This window comes from Cyprinus carpio, chromosome B19, assembly GCF_018340385.1.
Source record: "Cyprinus carpio isolate SPL01 chromosome B19, ASM1834038v1, whole genome shotgun sequence".
Taxonomy (NCBI): domain Eukaryota; kingdom Metazoa; phylum Chordata; class Actinopteri; order Cypriniformes; family Cyprinidae; genus Cyprinus; species Cyprinus carpio.
The window spans coordinates 12,759,682-12,777,518 of record NC_056615.1 but is presented as its reverse complement, the minus strand read 5'-3'; the positions used below and the strand labels follow the sequence as shown (position 1 = coordinate 12,777,518).

Here is a 17,837-nt window from a genome sequence, read left to right as displayed (position 1 = left end):
ATAAACAGATTTTACAAACATTCACAATATTCTAATTGAGATGTGCTGTGTTTTAATGCACCATACTTTTATGTATGCTAATGTGAATGTGCTCTATCAGATGGCAACATTTAAAGATGTTTTGTCAACTTTTGATTCATATAAAGATTTATTAGAGACTTTCACAAGATGCTAAACCTGATGTGACATTTTAATGTACCATGTACACTCACATAAATGAGATCTGAGAGCTATATTGGATGGAAAAAGAGAGTAATGATTAAAATTTCTCTCACTAGCCGGATTTCCATCCAAAGTTGCGAATTTAACTTATGCGCAAAATTGAAATATCGCATAAAGCATTTGCGAATAAGCACTGTTTCCATCCAACGAGTCAAAGAGAACAAAATCATCACTTCCTTGTAAGCTGGCACTATATATCACTAAGAAAAGTAGGAGAAGCCACTGAATATAATACTTTTCTATATAATAAATTACTTCAGAACGAGCAGACGAAACAATGAATGCGGTTATTGCTTTCAGAGGTGGATGCCTACTGTTTGGGAAGGCATTCGTGTAAAAGCTCTGGGTGGCAATTATACAGAAATACTTTGATGACAGACTATGCTCGGGCATTTCACAATGACCATAACAACATTTTAGATGCTGTGGAACAATATCAGCCCACAGGTTAGTCCGGTTTTGCCGTCCTGTAGCGCAAAATCACAAGATTTTGATGCGCATTGAGGAATTTATTCGGTAACTATGTTTCCATCTCCCATTTTGAGCATGAACCCTTTTTTTGCCCCTAGTCAAAAACCACCTTAAGCGAGAGAGTAAAAACTATTTTGCGAATTAAGGGATTTTTATTCGAAATTTGGCGTTTCCATCACTCATTTCCAATGTGATACTTCAAAATGTGCATAAAAACAGGGCGATGGAAACATAGCTACTGTTACATAGAGCATTCATAAGAAATTATTCCTTTGGATGACAAATTTACAAAACAACAAAATCAAACCAAACCAAACCAAACCAAAACAAAACAAAACAAAACAAAACAAAACAAAACAAAACAAAACAAAACAAAACAAAACAAAACAAAACAAAACCTGTGTCCCTGTGTCACATTTGAGCTCTTCTTATTTATTGTAAAAATATATTTTAAATCCTGCCATTCATCTAAATGTTCAAAGTAATCCAAGGTGTATTTTAACTTATTTGTACTTAGCGTCAATTTATCTGTAATGTTTAATACTGCCATTCTCATTATTAAAAAAAAAAGTTTTGCCTTTAAACCGCATCAATGTACAGTAGTTAGCTACTTTTTGTTACCACTTTGTAGTGTAGCAAAATAATGTTTCAGTAGTAGCTTGACCTAAATGAAGCTAGAGTACATTACAGCTTCAGCTTCAGCTAGTTTTAGCATCTCCAACACTGAATTATATGGAACAACATAAGAGTGAATAAACAATACCGAATTAACTATCCCTTTAAGAGATTTATGAGATGCTTAACAGTAGGTGAATATTAAATTTTAATGGTTACAAGCCATTCTTGGCCACCTGAATCTCACTCTGGAGGACGTCTGGTCATAAACCCCTGCTGTAAAGGATTCTCAGTGACAGCAGTGAAAGCACATGTGGGGTTTGGTGAGAGAGCATGGCCCAGCACACACTGGGTCAGCACTACAGGAGCACCCTTCACCTCCATCAAATACAGGGGCACACGCTCCGCTCTGGTGAGATCCAGTGTAGTGAGGTGATGAGTGATGGGGAATGGACCGGCCCATCTGTGGGGGAGATCAGATTAGACAGCGTGTGGCCTGTCCTCTCAGACGTTCACTATTCATAGGCTCACCTCTTCCAGGGTGGCGCTGTGCCAAACCACCAACCCGCTGCCATCTCTCCATCTTCCCCAGCAGGACCTTCACCCCCACCCTCGTTCCCCCCTTCACTCCTCCATCTGTGTTTTAACACATTCATGCTATCCAAAAGCTGTCAACAGATGACGTGCATACAGAGAGAGATTTTATGGAAAATTGCAGGCCTATTATTAAAAATGAAAAAAAAAAAAAAAAAACATTGTACGTGTGTGTGTATGTGTGTTTATATACTCACCAGGGCTGCATTTCACATACAATAAAAACAGTAACTTTCATAAATTTTAAAACAGTAATACTATATTAATATTAAATAAATAAAAAAAGTTTTCTATTTTAATTTGTCTTAATATTGTGTGTTGATAATTTAGAAAATAATATTTTTATATTTTTGAGGAAACTGACTCATTTTTCACCCTTTGATTATTTGATTAACAGAAAATTCAAAAGAAAAAGGATGTATTTGAAATAGAAATCATAAATTACTTTACTGTCAGTTTTGATTAATTTAATGCATTCTTGCTGAATAAAAGCAATACTATCTTCTGAATGATTCAAAAGCTAATTGTATTGGATATAGTGCTGTCAAATGATTAATCACATCAAAAATAAAAGTTTGCGTTTACATAATATATGTATGTGTACTGTGTATATTTATTATGTATATATATACATACACACACATACAGTATATTTTGAAAATATTTACATGTATATATTTATTTTAACAATTTACATTATATAAAAACATATTTATTATATAAACATAACATATGTTTCTTAAATATATACATACATCTGTGTGTATTTATAGTTTCAGTTACTTTGCTGCTTTGACACAATCTGCATTGTAAAAAGCACTATATAAATAACTTGACTTGACTTGACTTAAACTGCATCTTTAGATGCATCAGATCAAGTACGGACGTCACATACAGTAAATGCTTCATATTAGATAGAATATAAATATCATGATCCATGCACCAAAGCAGAAATGATGCTGCACTTACACTATACATGGCGGGATTTCTTCTCCTTGAGGATAACACGGTTCAGTCTCCTCCAGCTCAGGACACTCGGCTCTTCCACCCATTGGGAACTGCTTCACCTGACGTGTGCGTGTCCTCTGTCCCATACGCCCATTCAGATCATAGCACTCCTTTGAGCAGGCAGACCAGTCCGACCACTCGGTCACTTCACAGTCCTTTGGGATGACACACGCTTGATATGTCACAGGAAGAGTCTGCTGGTTACACTGGCTGTAGGGACACAGAATAAAGTCTGTTATGGATCAATGAATCCAACAATTATTATAACTAAGCTGCAGAAACATCTTGTCTGCACTTCTGTGACATCATCATTGTTATTTCTAAACACCACAAGAAAGGGATGCTATTACTTATAAATTATAGTAAGTAATAGCAATGTTAGAAAAGAAAGAGAACTTATCATCTCAAGCCTGACCAAGCTGTTTTCAACCAATCCCATCCAATTACTTATATCATTTTGTATATATGCAATAATAAAGATAATCATCTTAATGCTGCTTAAACTCTGACCTTGCATCTTACCAGTTTTCCTCACCAATGTTCTTTAATTTCTATCTCACTGCAGTCACTACAGATTGTGATTCAATTTAGATATGTATCAAGCTATGTATTTCATGAATTTTAATTAAGAGGCATCAAACGGCAGCTTGGCTTTGGGGGTTGTTATGATTGAGACTGTGGCCCTCACTAGAGCTCCTACAACACATGTAAGCAAGACCTCATTTGTCTTAATCAGTCAGATGAAGAAATTAGGGGCTTGGTTGGTTCACAGATCACTTCTTTGGTGTCAAAGGCTGTTGATTTAAATCCAGGCAGAGGCCATTCCTGTACATATATCTGTGTGTGACTTAAAGGGATACTCCACCCCAAACTGAAAATTTTGTCATTATTCACTTACCCCCATGTTGTTCCAAACCCGTAAAAGCTTCGTTTGTCTTTGGAACACAATTTAAGATATTCTGGATGAAAACCGGTAGGCTTGAGACTGTCCCATAGACTGCCAAGTAAGCAACACTGTCAAGGTCCAGGAAAGTATGTAAAGCATCGTCAGAATAGTCCATCTGCCATCAGTGATTCAACCGTAATGTTATGAAGCAACGAGAATACTTTTTGTACAAGAAAAAAAAAAGAAGACTTTTTTCAACAATTCGCAGTACGCAGGCGGCATATGCTCTTCTGTGTCAGCTGTGTTGCTCTGATGCGCTGTTTTCATTCAAACCAAAGTGTAAATAAACATAAAAACGTATCCTTGTGGCGCGGCTGACACAGAAGAGCGTACGTCGCTTGCGTACTGCTCAGAATTGCCAAAATGGTGCTACGCTGATTTGGAGAGACACAGAGGAGAGGAATTGTTGAATAAAGTCATTATTTTTGTTTTCTTCTTGTACAAAAAGTATTCTCGTTGCTTCATAACATTACGGTTGGATCGCTGATGGCAGATGGACTATTCTGACGATGCTTTTCATACTTTCCTGGACCTTGACAGTGTTACTTACTTGGCAGTCTATGGGACAGTTTCAACCCTACTGGTTTTCATCCAAAATATCTTGAATTGTGTTCAGAAGACGAACGAAGCTTTATGGGTTTGGAACGACATGGGGGTAAATGAATAATGACAAAATTTTCATTTTGCGGTGGAGTAACCCTTTAACCACACGTTTAAAAATCTATTACAAGGTTTATGTTTATTTAAGTGCCACTGCAGCGTGTTTATTCAACGTAGGGCACATTTGTGCGGCATTTTTGTTGTTCATTATTTTTGTTAATACTTTTTATGTTTTGGTGGTTTAGTTTTACATTGTCTTCTATGCGACTTTGAACATAATATGAAAATTCATCTTTAAACATTGAAAATGCAAATAAACAAATATGGTACATATGTGTTTTTTACACATCACACATTTTACACATACTGTATTATGACTGTCCCTCAATTGTGATGCAATTTCCATTACAATAAAGAACAACTAATATGTTTTTAATCCAAAGTTGCATTTGGTCATTTCCAATCAAGTTTGCTTTCAATTTACCCAAAAAGTGTGAAATTGTATTTCATTATGTGTATTCAGGATTCATAAATGCTTGTAAAGTGTCATTTACACTTCCACCTCAGACTGGACGATTCACCCAAAAATAAAAATAACCCCATGATTCACTCACCCTGAAGCCATCCTAGATATGTGTGACTTTCTTCTTCCAGACGAATACAATCAATTATATTAAAAAATTTCCTGTCTTCCATGCTTTATAATGGCAGTGAATGGGGGTTGAGATTTCGAAGCCCAAAAAAGTGCATCCATCCATTATAAAAATTATTCCATATTCCATATGGTTAATAAAGGTCTTTTGAAGTAAAGCAATGTGTTTTTGTAAGAAAAATATCCATATTTAAAACTTTATAAACCAATCTCTAGCTTCCGCTAACTGTCGTTTATGTGTTCACGAGAGAGTGGCATTCCAGCGGATGATGCAGGACATAGGTGTAGCATAAGCCTTGGTGAGAATATGCTAGTCTCGCAAAGAACCAAGTTTTGTTTACAGCTATGGAAAACCAGTATCCTCTTTGCTTATATGGAAATCCTCATTTTGTACTTCTGATTTGTGACAGCGGGGTTTTATTTTTTATTTTTATTTTTTCTATATCCTCTGTGCATCTGCATTCACTATGTGCAGTATTTTATGAGGGAGGGATGCACTTTTTTGGGCTTCAAAATCTCGACCACCATTCACTGCCATTATAAAACTTGGAAGAGCCAGAACATTTCTTGTGTAACAATTGTAATCGTCTGAAAGAATAAAGTCATAAATTCATAGGATGGCTTGAGGATGAGTAAATCATGGGGTAATTTAAATTTTTGGCTATCCCTTTAAAGCCAATACATAATTTGAGATGTATGGAAATGACACTGTGCCCATAAAGAAACATTTTCCCAGAGCATAATCAAGAAACAATTTGGTTTGACTGGCGTTTACTACACTGCGAGGTCTGATTTTGATGCTTTCTTGTTTCTGACCATGCCATTCCATACATTTGATCCAGGGCAGGGTGCTGCATTAACACGGTCATCAGAATCAGTTAAGCCTCTTTGGGGATTTCAGCCATCTGTGAAGTCAATGAGTAGCTCTAATGTACTGATCTGCCTGGGATAGTGCACATCTCTCTCCATCTTCCTGTGCTAATCCCATATAACAACAAATACAGGCAGATATGAGACGTCCCCATTCTGACTCTAGAAGGGGAACCTATGGTGAACATGACAGACATTTTTTTGCTTCTGTTTGCATTCTGTTGCTTTGCTGAAATTCACTCTGAAAGTCTAAAGTTGCTCGTAGTGATATTCCCATTTCACTTGCGTTTAATTGTTTAAATTGAGAATATTTATTGTTCTAAAGTATGAGACAGAATGAGGACATGCATTGGAGATATGCAAGCATAACATGAAACTTCAATAAAAGACACTCTTAATGACAGGCTGAGCAAACATGTAATGAAAACTTGCCGTGAAAAGGCCATATTATCGGTTGCATAAAACTACATACTGGTATAGCTGAAAATTGATAGGAAAATGATGAGGGACATTTCTGAAGGAAGATAACCATTAAATCTTTGGGTTAGAATGACACAATTTTACAGTTACTAATAGGTGTTGGAATGATGGGAAGGCAGTGGGCTTGGGTCATAATATTGATATGAGAGCATGGCTCCATAAATGAGATTTCTCTCTTTAGTTAGTCTATTACTGACAGGCTCTTTGAAACTTCCTTGAGGGAAAGTCCACTGCAAGAACGGTTTAAAATGTCAGTTATCATACTCCACAATCCCCAAAAGAGAGGGAGATTATAACACAGGGACCAGATTAAAAGAGCATTGCAGTTCGGATGGTTAACATGCAGTGCAGTCGACAAAGAACAAGCATAAATTGATAAAAAATTAAGAATACATTTGAAAACATGGCTCAAGTTAATATTAATAGCCCTCAGGATCTATAAGATACTACATGTCTTTCTGTGAAGCACCTTGTTAACTTTGCTAAAGCTGTAATGTGGAAAATAAAATATCAACAAACATATCATATCCCTGCCAAAGTCATATCCCTGGGGTCTAAAACAGACATTACTGTTGCCTCTTACACTTTCTCTCACACACACCGGAACAGAAGACTGACCAGCTTTCACACTGCAAGGAGAGAACAGCAGAAACTTTGGAGGTGGGAAGGAGGTAGTATTGACTTATGATGACTAAGTTGATAAGGTACAATAAGTCTGTATTTATGTTCACCCTTAACAATTTCATAACCAAATCATACATGAAAAGTAAAGAAGAAGAGGCTGACCTGAGTGCCGCTGTGCTTCCGCTTCGGTGAACACACGTCACCTCCCGGGTCTGGTAGCCCACCTGCAGGTCCCAGAACTTCAAGCCCTGGCGGTTCTGACGATTCCTCGTCCTCTTCTTTTTGATGAGCTCTCGGGTCTCAGGGTCCCTCATCCTTCCCTTTACCCTGACCCTGTCTTTCACACGTTCTCCTTTGTTTTCCTTCACCTCCTTTTTCTCTTTGTTTTTGCGACGCTTGCCCTGGCGTTCCTGCCTGGCCTGCCGGTCCCGCTTTGCTTTCCGTTCAGGTTTGGGCTCTCTGGCTTCTCGGGTCTGTCGTATAGGTGAAGCCATGCAGGGGCCCCAAGGTCCCACCCTCAGGCTGTGCAGGCTCTCCTCACCCTCGCAGGGGCCTGGCTGGCAGGTGCGGAACTCTGTGAGGTTAGGGCAAGCCGATCCGCCAAAAAGGGGCGGGGCTAGAACCCATCGCAAGCGGTTCTGCAGACCCATCCCACAACTCTTGGAGCAGGACGTCCATGGGGAGAATTCGGACACTACGCAGTTGTGTGGGCATGGGATTAGGCAGGCCTGCTCTAACCGTGGCTTGGGCTCAAAGTACTCGCAGATGGCATCTTCTGCGGGAACAGCATCCGATTTGTGCACGCAGCCCACTTCCCGCGTCTGGATGCCCTCTTCGCCTCGAGTGCACACCGCTGGCCTTGGCATGCCCGCACTGCGCATAGACACTGGCATGCACTGGTTCCAGGCCCCTAGCTGCCAGTCGTAAATCTCTTTGTGCCAATCGCACACCCGGAAGCAATTCTGTTGGTTGCTGGGCCGCTCCGATTGCTGGCAGTTGGTGTGTAACGTGGTCCAGCCTTCAGAATGGGCACACCAAACCGCTCGGCTTTGACTTCCTCCCGGACCACACTCGCTGCCCATGCACCTACCCCATGGTCCTTAAAGAGAGATGGAGAAAAAAGAGACAACTTTGTAATTCAGTAAAAGCTTTATGAACAGATGTCAGTCTTGATTTGCGCTCATGTTCAATATCCTGATTGCATCCGGTTTCACTTCCTGTACAGGTCCTAATTAATGTCTGCACCCTACATGCACTTAAGACTTTAAATAGAGTTAAAAACAGAACATGAGCAGCCAGGAGGAGTCAAATGCCCATTGTCTCAATCAATATTCTTGTATTCCCAGGGACTCCATAATTCAAAACACTCTAGGGAGGTGTGGTAGTGAAGACAAGCTGATTTTACTGATGGATTTCACAGTGTGACAGAGACATCTTTGTGGAGAGGGTCACAGAGTACAGGGAGAAGAAAGAAAGAAAGAGGCCATCGTGTTGTTTTAAAAATTGGTACTTCCCACACATGATGGTTTTGACATGACAAAAAGGCAAAAGCTCATGAATATTAATTAGATTAAGCTGAAATTCTATTTAATGATGTTAATGTTTCAATAAATATTGCTATGTTCATAAAAATAAAAATACTTAAATATTTTAACATTAAAACAAGAATAAAGGTGATGTATTGATCAGGATATCTGTTCTCTTAAATGAGTATCAAAACAAATTTAATCAATACACTGTCTGGAAAAAAAAAAGTACCTTTAGGAGTACAACAGTTTGGGGCAGTACCCTTAAACTCTGTACCTTAACGGTATAATATTAGTACCTAGAGTAGTAATACAGTTACAAATTACAAAAAGTGCCACAAAAATGATCCATTCCCAGAAAGGCCAACAATAATTACAATTATATTTTCTATAGAACCTTAAGTATTACACAGCTACTTGAGGGACCAATTCAAGTGCTCAATTGCATATGAAATTGTGACATATAATCTGATAACTTGTTTTATAGTGTATGGGTAATTTGATTTTATATGATTGTTAGTTAATGTGTGTTTGTTTGAAAGATGTGCCACTGCCAGTCCCAGGATTTTGTTGGACAAGAATAGTTAATCTAAAAATGTACATTCTGTCATCATTTACTCACCCTCAAGTTGTTCCAAACCTGTATGATTTACATTATTGTGTAGAACACAAAAGAAGACATTTCTGAAACATGTTTTAACTGTTTTGCCCATTCAATGAAAGTCAGTGGGGTCCAGTGTTGTTTTGGACAAAGAAAGGAGTAAGAAGAAAGAAAGTCTTTTTGCATGAGATGAGGGTGAGTAAAAAATTACAGAATTTTCACTTCTGGGCAATCTTTCCTTTATGAATCATCGGTCTAGTAGTAATATGTTTGTTGGGTTATATGGGTAATATGGGTTATTTTAAGCTAAAGTAACACCCTTAAACCCCCCATTTCCTCTGCATCTTCCAATTTTTCAGTCTCTACAGAGCACTAGAGACGTAAGCGCACAGTCTGAAGCAGCAAATCAAAGTGAGCTGACAGATGAACTGAAATTCAGTTTGACAATTTGCTGAGGTCATGAAGGGGAAAAAAGGCATTTATACCTAGTGATGAAGTGTTAAATTGCATCTCTATTCTCATATTTCTCATTCTCATAATATTCTATAACCATCACCTGAGGTCATTTCATTTGATTGCGAAGCACGGCAGAGATCTTCTTGAAAGAATCTTCTCTCTCTGACTATAATGGTTCATTGTGTGTTCTGGTACCTGTTTTATACCAGAGTGCCTGGGCCAAGGGGTGATTTATTTCATAGAAATGAAGGCCATTTGAAGACCTACTTTATGACTCCACTTGATAAGGACGAGAGAGGTCGATGTTAATGTCAACGGAAGAAGCAGTGGGCTAAATTAGCCTACAGCTGCAACCACAAGGACCATGTCAATACAGATCGATAGCGACCACAAGAAACTGCTTTGGATACAAAAGATGGAGCCACCACAAACCGAATGACCTCAAACACCAGAAAATGATATTCATATGCTCCATGCACTCACATAGTCTTTTTTTTTTTTGATATTTTTTTTCACTTTTTTCACCAGCATTTTAATAAATAATAATAAAAAAAACTAGCTGTGAGTAATTTCTGACTTGTTCCACAAGAAGTTTGTCACATGGTTAGCCACTGTAAACTTCAATTTTCTGGGGAAATCAAGAGCAATTTGGTTTTGAGAGCAAGAAGGAAGATTAAAATTCCACACTAGTGAACACTTCTGTGTTTTAAACTCTAAAAATATATTATTGAATATTGTTGTTTGTTTAAATATAAAACTCAATCAACAGTATTCATAGCATTGGTAATTACCCAAAATTTAATTTCCAAATGTCCCACCTTTTCTGAAAAAAAATCAATCGCATTTGTGGTACTGTTAAATACCCCAAAAATTAATTTCCACACTTCCTTCCTTTTCTTAAAAAAAACATAATCTGAGTTACAGTGAAGCACTTACAATGCAAAGGAGTCTATTCAAAAAAAGTAAATAATAATATGTTTTTTTATTATTTTTTATTAGAGTTATTTACAATTTTCGTGTTTTTACCATGACACTTATTTTCTCTATAAGATTCTTTTAAAATTAGTTTCTATAGTTATTAAGGTCACTGTTTATTTTTAATATAGATTTTATTTTTATTTTTTATGTAAAGTTATGAGTTGAAATTATTATTACTACTACTACTACTACTACTACATCAAGCCACAAATGCAGAAGATTGAGCATGTACTGTTCTATTGAATCTGTTTTTTTTAACTAGAGCTCTAGCTTACAAACAACTGAATGTGTTTGTGGAGGAAGCATAATGGAGCTCCCTAGAGAGAGCCGGCAAGAGCTTCTTCATTCACAACGCCTGCAGCTGCAGGTGCTCAGGATAATTTATGAGCATGTCACAGGGTGATGTGGTCATCTACAGGCCAGGGGACACCAGGGAGACGACAGCAAAACACTATGCAGGACTGGGCGGAACATCACAGGAGCACGATAGAGTCATGCCCGCAAATTTTAGAAAGGACAGAAGATGGCAAATTTATTTCCACCTGTAAAGGTTACCGTGGATGCGAAGCCATGGAAAAGGCAGGGATGTGGGAATGAGTAAGGGAAAAGAAGATTCCAGAAAATGGATAAAAGAAGGAGAAGAAGAGAGTTTTATGGTAGATAAGACACCATTGTTTGTAAGCCGTTGCTCCAGCTGTTGGATCTACAGCCGCAGGGCATCAGTAAAAGAGCTCATCAATTTCCGTCTGCTCATCCACCTGCCACTCACTGATTTTTTTTATCTCCTATCACACAAACATGGCCCAAATATACACACATATGGCACAAGAACTGGCCGTTAACAGACGTAAACATGGTTTTTCAGTTAAATGTAACTCAGTTTCTGAAAATGCATTTAGAGAGTTGCGAGCTAGAAAGTTGTTGTCCTGAATATTGAGTGTTGCAGATCATTATAGCCATGCTGATATCCAGACCAACAGAGCGATTGCAAGTATGGCATTGCTTTTTCACAATTCAAAGAAATTAGGTGACTTACAATCAGTGTTGGGCAAGTTACTCTGAAAATGTAATCAAATTACTGATTACTCATTTTAAAAGTAATCAGGTTACTGTTCTGATTACTTTATTTAAAAAGTAATTAGTAATTAGTTACGTTACTTTTTTCTCCATGAAATTTATGTAATCCCAGCATACACACTGCCTATAAATATTTGTTATTAAAGCATCAACATTCACAGAACACTGTTATTTTTACCTAAATCAAGCGGCTGCTGCATGCATGGTTTGGCTTGGCAGAATTCCAGCAAAGAGCGCTGCATTTTTAATCTCTAAAAGATCTCAGTTCATCGCAATCTCACAAACCTCTGTTATAACACAATAAATCTATGCATAATGAATCTTTCATGATGTCTACAATTCATGTGTTATAATAAGAGGATTCGTGAGCACGCAACTTTCCACACTGCATTGCACAACGCTGCAAACACGTGTTATAGCCTAAATAGAAACTCTGCATACGCTTGCACCTGTTAATCGTTTATATTTTATATTAGTTCATGTTGCTTTTGTGCAATGGATTAATAATAATTTATTTGTTTTAGATATTTTATGTTTTGATATTTCTATTTTGCAGTAGTCCTGTGAATCATTTTACTCTTTAGAATCCCGCACACACACGAGTGTCTACCCGCCCGCACCAGCACTCACCCATCTTGTTCTACGCCGCGCTCTGTTGCATCGGGTCTCGCGGGAGCAGGTCTCTAATCCACTGGCACTTGACTCACAATGTATGTTCTACATCCTTTTTACAATCTCTAGATTATAAAACACTGCATTCTGTCAGCAATGTAACGTGGCAGTAACGTATAGAGACCTCGGCTTGCAACTATTCTCAGTTGCTTTTTTTTTGAAAATTGTAATGCGTTAAATTACTCCGTTACTAAAAAAGTAATTAAATTACAGTAACGCGTTACTAAGTAATTATTTACTGACCAACACTGCTTACAATTTAGAAATATATTGACATTTACATTATCTGTTTTATTTTTCCTGTCAATGAAGATCCAACCTGAGCCAGTGAATGCACAATTTATTGACTCTGAGCAACACATTCTGAATAAATCTGTTTTGAACAAATAGGTTTCATGCATGATTCAATGACTCACTCATTAAGACATGTCATTCCTGAATTAATCTGTTTTGACCTTATTGAATGAGTCAGTAATTAATTCAGAAAGAAATGTTACATTCTTGTATGAATCTGTTTTTGACCAAATCAGTTGAGTTAATGATTCAGTGATTCACTCATAAAGACATGTTTCATGAATCAGTCTGAGACAAATCAGCTGAAAGAATGATTCTCATTAATTGAAAACTGTCTACACCAACTGGTGTGCTGATGTATACAGTACTCTAATGATCAATATGTATTTATTTGGTATTGGTACCTGTAAAATAGGATGGATAATGCCCCATCAGCCAGACTGTACATAAATTGCAAAACAGTTATGGAGCTCTTGATATAATAAATCAAAGTAATCTTTTTCAAAGCAATTACATTTAGCTCAGATATTCTCCCATGGGTACAACAAATCCATTATACAATTAATTTAGTTCTTCAGTTGTAATCAAACACAAATTCTCAAAGGCCTTCATTAGTTCAGTGAAGAGAAGCAAGTGATTGTTGAAGGTTATGAGACGTGTTTTTCACAGATATGTTTATGTACATAAGTCAGCTGTAACTGTCTGAGGAAGAGAAGACTGAGATGAATAGGAGAAAGAGATGGAGGGAGGGCGACTGGTCACATGTAAAATCATTTCTCTCTGCATCCTCTCCCCATCCCCAATTTGGTATTTCTTGTGGTGCCAGGTGGGCCAGCTAAACCTGGCATTTACCAGGGAAATGTAAAACAGCATGGAATGTTGCTCCATACCAGCTTGGCTGAATACAGAAGCTTTAGAAAATGGACCATGCTGGGTAGATGCCCTGAATTTATGCACTTCAGACACTCACATGATGAAGAACTAGGAAAAACCCAGGAAAAGGTCACATGTTTCACACTGTCTATTGTTTAGATTGGCACAATTACAAAGTTAAAATGTTATTCCATTAAATTGCATGAAATTCACTGTCAGAGGGAAAAAAATATATAATTCTTTGTAGTCTTTTATCAGATTCAGTCTCAGTCAGCGGTGAGAATCACTGTCGAATGAGGACAGTCTGGTTTTATCTGCTACCCACAGAGAAATATTGAAGTTGTGCTGATAACTAATAATATCATGAACAGCTCACACTCTCACATACACATTTAATATCAAGACATCTGCTACACCCGAGACACTCATATAGGACTCATAAAATCTTTTATCCCTTTTTCTTATTCATGCTGAATATCTTTTGTGATCACAGTAGAGATACTAAGGTTTTTCCAAAGCTTGCAGCAGAGTCTATTGGCCACAAATCCCTTTAAACAGACTTCTGGATTTGCCTGTATTGCTTTACCTGGTTGAATGATAGATGGTTATAGAGTTTTTTTTATGTTGTGGTGTTTTTTTTTTTTTGTTGAAAGGATGTCACTGATTTTTGCTAATAATGTGATGCTAAAGTAAGTAGAAGTAGGTAGAGTTATATTAGTAATATCATATTGTTATATTTCTATGTTTGTGTGTGTGTGTGTGTGTGTGTGTGTGTGTGTGTGTGTGTGTGTGTGTTAGTGTGTGTGTCACAGGGTGACCCAAAAGAAAATGTTTATTGCTCAGAAGTTGCTCTTTGTTATCTCAGGAGACTAATTAGAGTTCTTACTGAGAGAGACAGCACAGAGAGAGACTTTGTTGACATCTCTTCTGAAACTCTAGTTTAATAGAATCTTTTCTAAAGAGGAAGTCCAAAACTTTGGATGACTCAAGTAAAAATCCAAATCATTACTTTATGAGGGACATATCTCATCTGTGATTTTTCTTTCCTACAGGGCCGTTCATAGACTCCTGCATCTTCAGCTGTCGAAATCAAAATGCTCAGAGCTTGATTAATCATGAAATGCCATATAACCACTGCAACCCTGCTGCTTTATCTGTCTGCTTTTATCTGTTCACCTATTCTGAAACAAAATGCTTTACAACCAACCCCAAAAATCTTAAATATATAAAAAAAAACCAGTTACTTTATGAAAAGGAATATTAATTCAATAGAGGATGCAAGCTCTTAAATATTTGTGTCTCTTTAGATGTCCTGTTCAAGGACGTTCCTGTCAAAATGAGTAACTGTTCTCTGTTCAGACTGCACTGAGCTCGGTCAAGCTCTCCTACACTTTGGAGAGGGAAAAGGGTTTAAAGGTAAAAAGCTAAACTAATGATAAAACTAAATCTTGAATTTCAGCTAGTCTCCTTCATGGAAAATAAGAGAGAAGAGGTGAGATCTATGGATGATGTCTATACAAAAACCATTATTCTGAGGCTATTAGTTCAGTTTAAAGTAAGAGAAGCGATACTAGGAATCTAAAATGACTCATGTATCTTTCATAAAAGTTCACTGAGCGGTAGGTGCTTTGCTATTAGTAAGAGACATTACACGCTTCATTTAGGATGTCGTGCAACATTGTGAAAGCCCATGAATACATGCCAAACTGTTGTGAATACACTCTTTTCAGAATCATCAACTGCACTGTGGGGAAGGGGCGAAAATTACTTTGAAACATCTCATAATCGTTTTTAAGGCCATTGCTGTTTATAATTTGGCTTTAGATGTTTTAAAAGATTGAATCTGACACAATGTGTGACAAATCCTACTTGATACATTAATGGTGGTTGACAAAAGATGTTACGTCAGTCATTCTGTCAAACTCATGACTTTCTTCCCGTGAAACACAAAAGGAGAATTTTTGATGAATGCTCATGTTGCTCTTTTTCATGCAATTGTAACAACTTGGAATTGAAGCTTTCAAGCTTCAAAAATGACACAAACTCAGGATTCCAGTAAATTGTTTATTTTTTAGTTTTTTTCTGTTTTTGCTTATTCAGGATTGAAATTACATAAGTAATAGACATCTGAGTGAATTGTCCCTTTAAACCAGACTTTTTTCTTTGATGTTGTTTGTTTTAAATGCAGTGAATTGCATTGAGTACACACTTAACTCACAAAAAAAGACAAAAAAACATATTTTCACTCTATTCTTAGGGTCAGTAATAACAGGCCAACTTGAAAAAGCTGAATCATCATTAGTAAATGGGTTTGAGCTTCACAATATCAAGAACATGCACTCCCATAAATCATTGGAATCAGCTAGAAAAAAATACAATAGCTGAATTTTGTGTGTCTGAAGGGTTGCATGAGTGAATCTGAGCAGTGTATTCGGCCACTGGAAAATATGCCCACTTCACTCAGAGAGCAATAGGCATGATGGGATTCCTACCCCCTGCTGAATGCCATCTAACACACAGACAGCCACACATTTATCATTTACCACTGAGTATGTGTGTGTATGCAAGTGTATGTAAGTGGCAAGGAATGATTGTGTCCATATAACTTCAGACAGAGAGGAGGCACGACCACCTGCTTGAGCTGTCAGTGAATGGCTACCTTTCACATCATGACATGTTACATGAAGAATAGAGGTGCATAAAATAAAATTCTGTAGTCTCAGAAATTCAGATAATAGAGACCTTAAAAAATGAAAATTCTAAATAAAGAAGTCCAACTGTTATAGTGGTCTTCCCACAGATAAAAATACTGATTTAACGATTACATGGGAGCTAACATATTTTTAATATCATAAAATATCATAACATAACATCTAAAGTTCAATCATTTTTGTGTGCTATAACTAATAGTAGAGAAAGAAATTAAATAACACAGCAATCTTTCATGCAACATTAAAGACTGTCAAAACAACATATATTTTTGGAATTTCACAATGAAATTGATTGACAATTTGAAAGCAATGAAACTTTTAAAAACGGCAAAACGTGAAACAATCACATAACTGCTTTCTGATTTAACTTATGACTTGAACTGAAGGAGTGTTTCACATATATGGTATACAACTATATTATAAAACTTCATCACATTAAATACAAAATATCTAAGCATGTGTACATGTGTCATGTTAATGACACATAAGTTCACATATTTTCTTCCGAACTAATTTCACTTCTTTGTACATCAAGGTCCCAATTATTAGTGACTATGAAGTCAGTTCACACAGGATCATTATGGACATGATCCATTAACATCTGACAACAAGAAAGTGTTCAAATACTTGTTTTCTCTTCATCCTGAACAGTGTATTTGTATTGGTTTATCATTATATAATAGAAGAAGAAAAAAAGGTCTTGTTATGTTTTGCTATGAAAGTTTGCTGACACCTCTTGGTCTCATATTTTATAATTTAATGATATTCAGCCATTGTAAAGGGTGGCATAAGTATCTAAATATTTTATGAGGCCACTTTGGAATAAGTGTAAATTATAACCTCCACCAAACAAGCATATAAACAGATGCAAACAAGAGTCTCAGAGCACTCAATACAAATCTCTAGTCATATCAGCAGAGTTACACTTTGTTATTTTACAATAACACAAAGCCTCAGGAGATCTGTGTTTTACTGTGAAACGAGTCCCGCCTCTTTCCAGCCATGAGTCAGCCAGAGGCAGCTGAGACACACTGACACCAGATCAGTCCGGCCCGGGTGGAGGTCTGTGCCCGTCGGATGTAGGGAACTGGCCACATCCTCCCTTTGTTCCTGACAGAACAGTAGCATTCTGTACTGTGAACTCACAATAGAGAAGCACCTAAAGCTGGACGAGTGTGACCACGTGCCTGGTCAGAGCTTCAGCTGCCCACACACAAAAATACAGCATGGTACAAAGGATCCTTTTTAGTTCTTCTATCCAAACACACCCACAGACAAACTCAAAGCTGCAAAACATCATTGTATTCATCACTATGTGTTTGTTGTTGTTTTCTGTATAGCATATAAATAGCCCTAACAAGATAGATGAAGTTCATTTTTAGAGGCCACTGGCTAACTGATTCATTTTTATGTAATTTAAAGAAATAAATATCAACATTTAGTAAAGTCGATGCCTAAAAACTATTCTTCCTTAGTTGAGTTAAAAAAAAAGTGATGATTAGAAATGTTTTTATTATAATTGTTTATTACTGTATAGGGATAATTTCACGTAAAAAAAAATGACTTA

At 37.1% G+C, this 17,837-nt stretch overlaps 1 protein-coding gene across 1 annotated transcript in view; it reads right to left on the bottom strand.

Moving 5' to 3' along the window:
* Positions 1 to 12,354, bottom strand: part of thsd7aa (thrombospondin, type I, domain containing 7Aa) — a 67,186-nt gene extending 54,832 nt beyond the window's left edge. Inside the window, exons 1-3 of the mRNA XM_042745485.1 lie at positions 12,351 to 12,354; positions 7,245 to 8,181; positions 2,872 to 3,120 (exon numbers count right to left, since the gene is read on the bottom strand). Of these exons, the coding sequence (XP_042601419.1) occupies positions 2,872 to 3,120; positions 7,245 to 8,181; positions 12,351 to 12,354 (1,190 nt within the window). The remainder of the gene's footprint in view (positions 1 to 2,871; positions 3,121 to 7,244; positions 8,182 to 12,350) is intronic.
* Between the last annotated feature and the right edge of the window lie 5,483 nt (positions 12,355 to 17,837).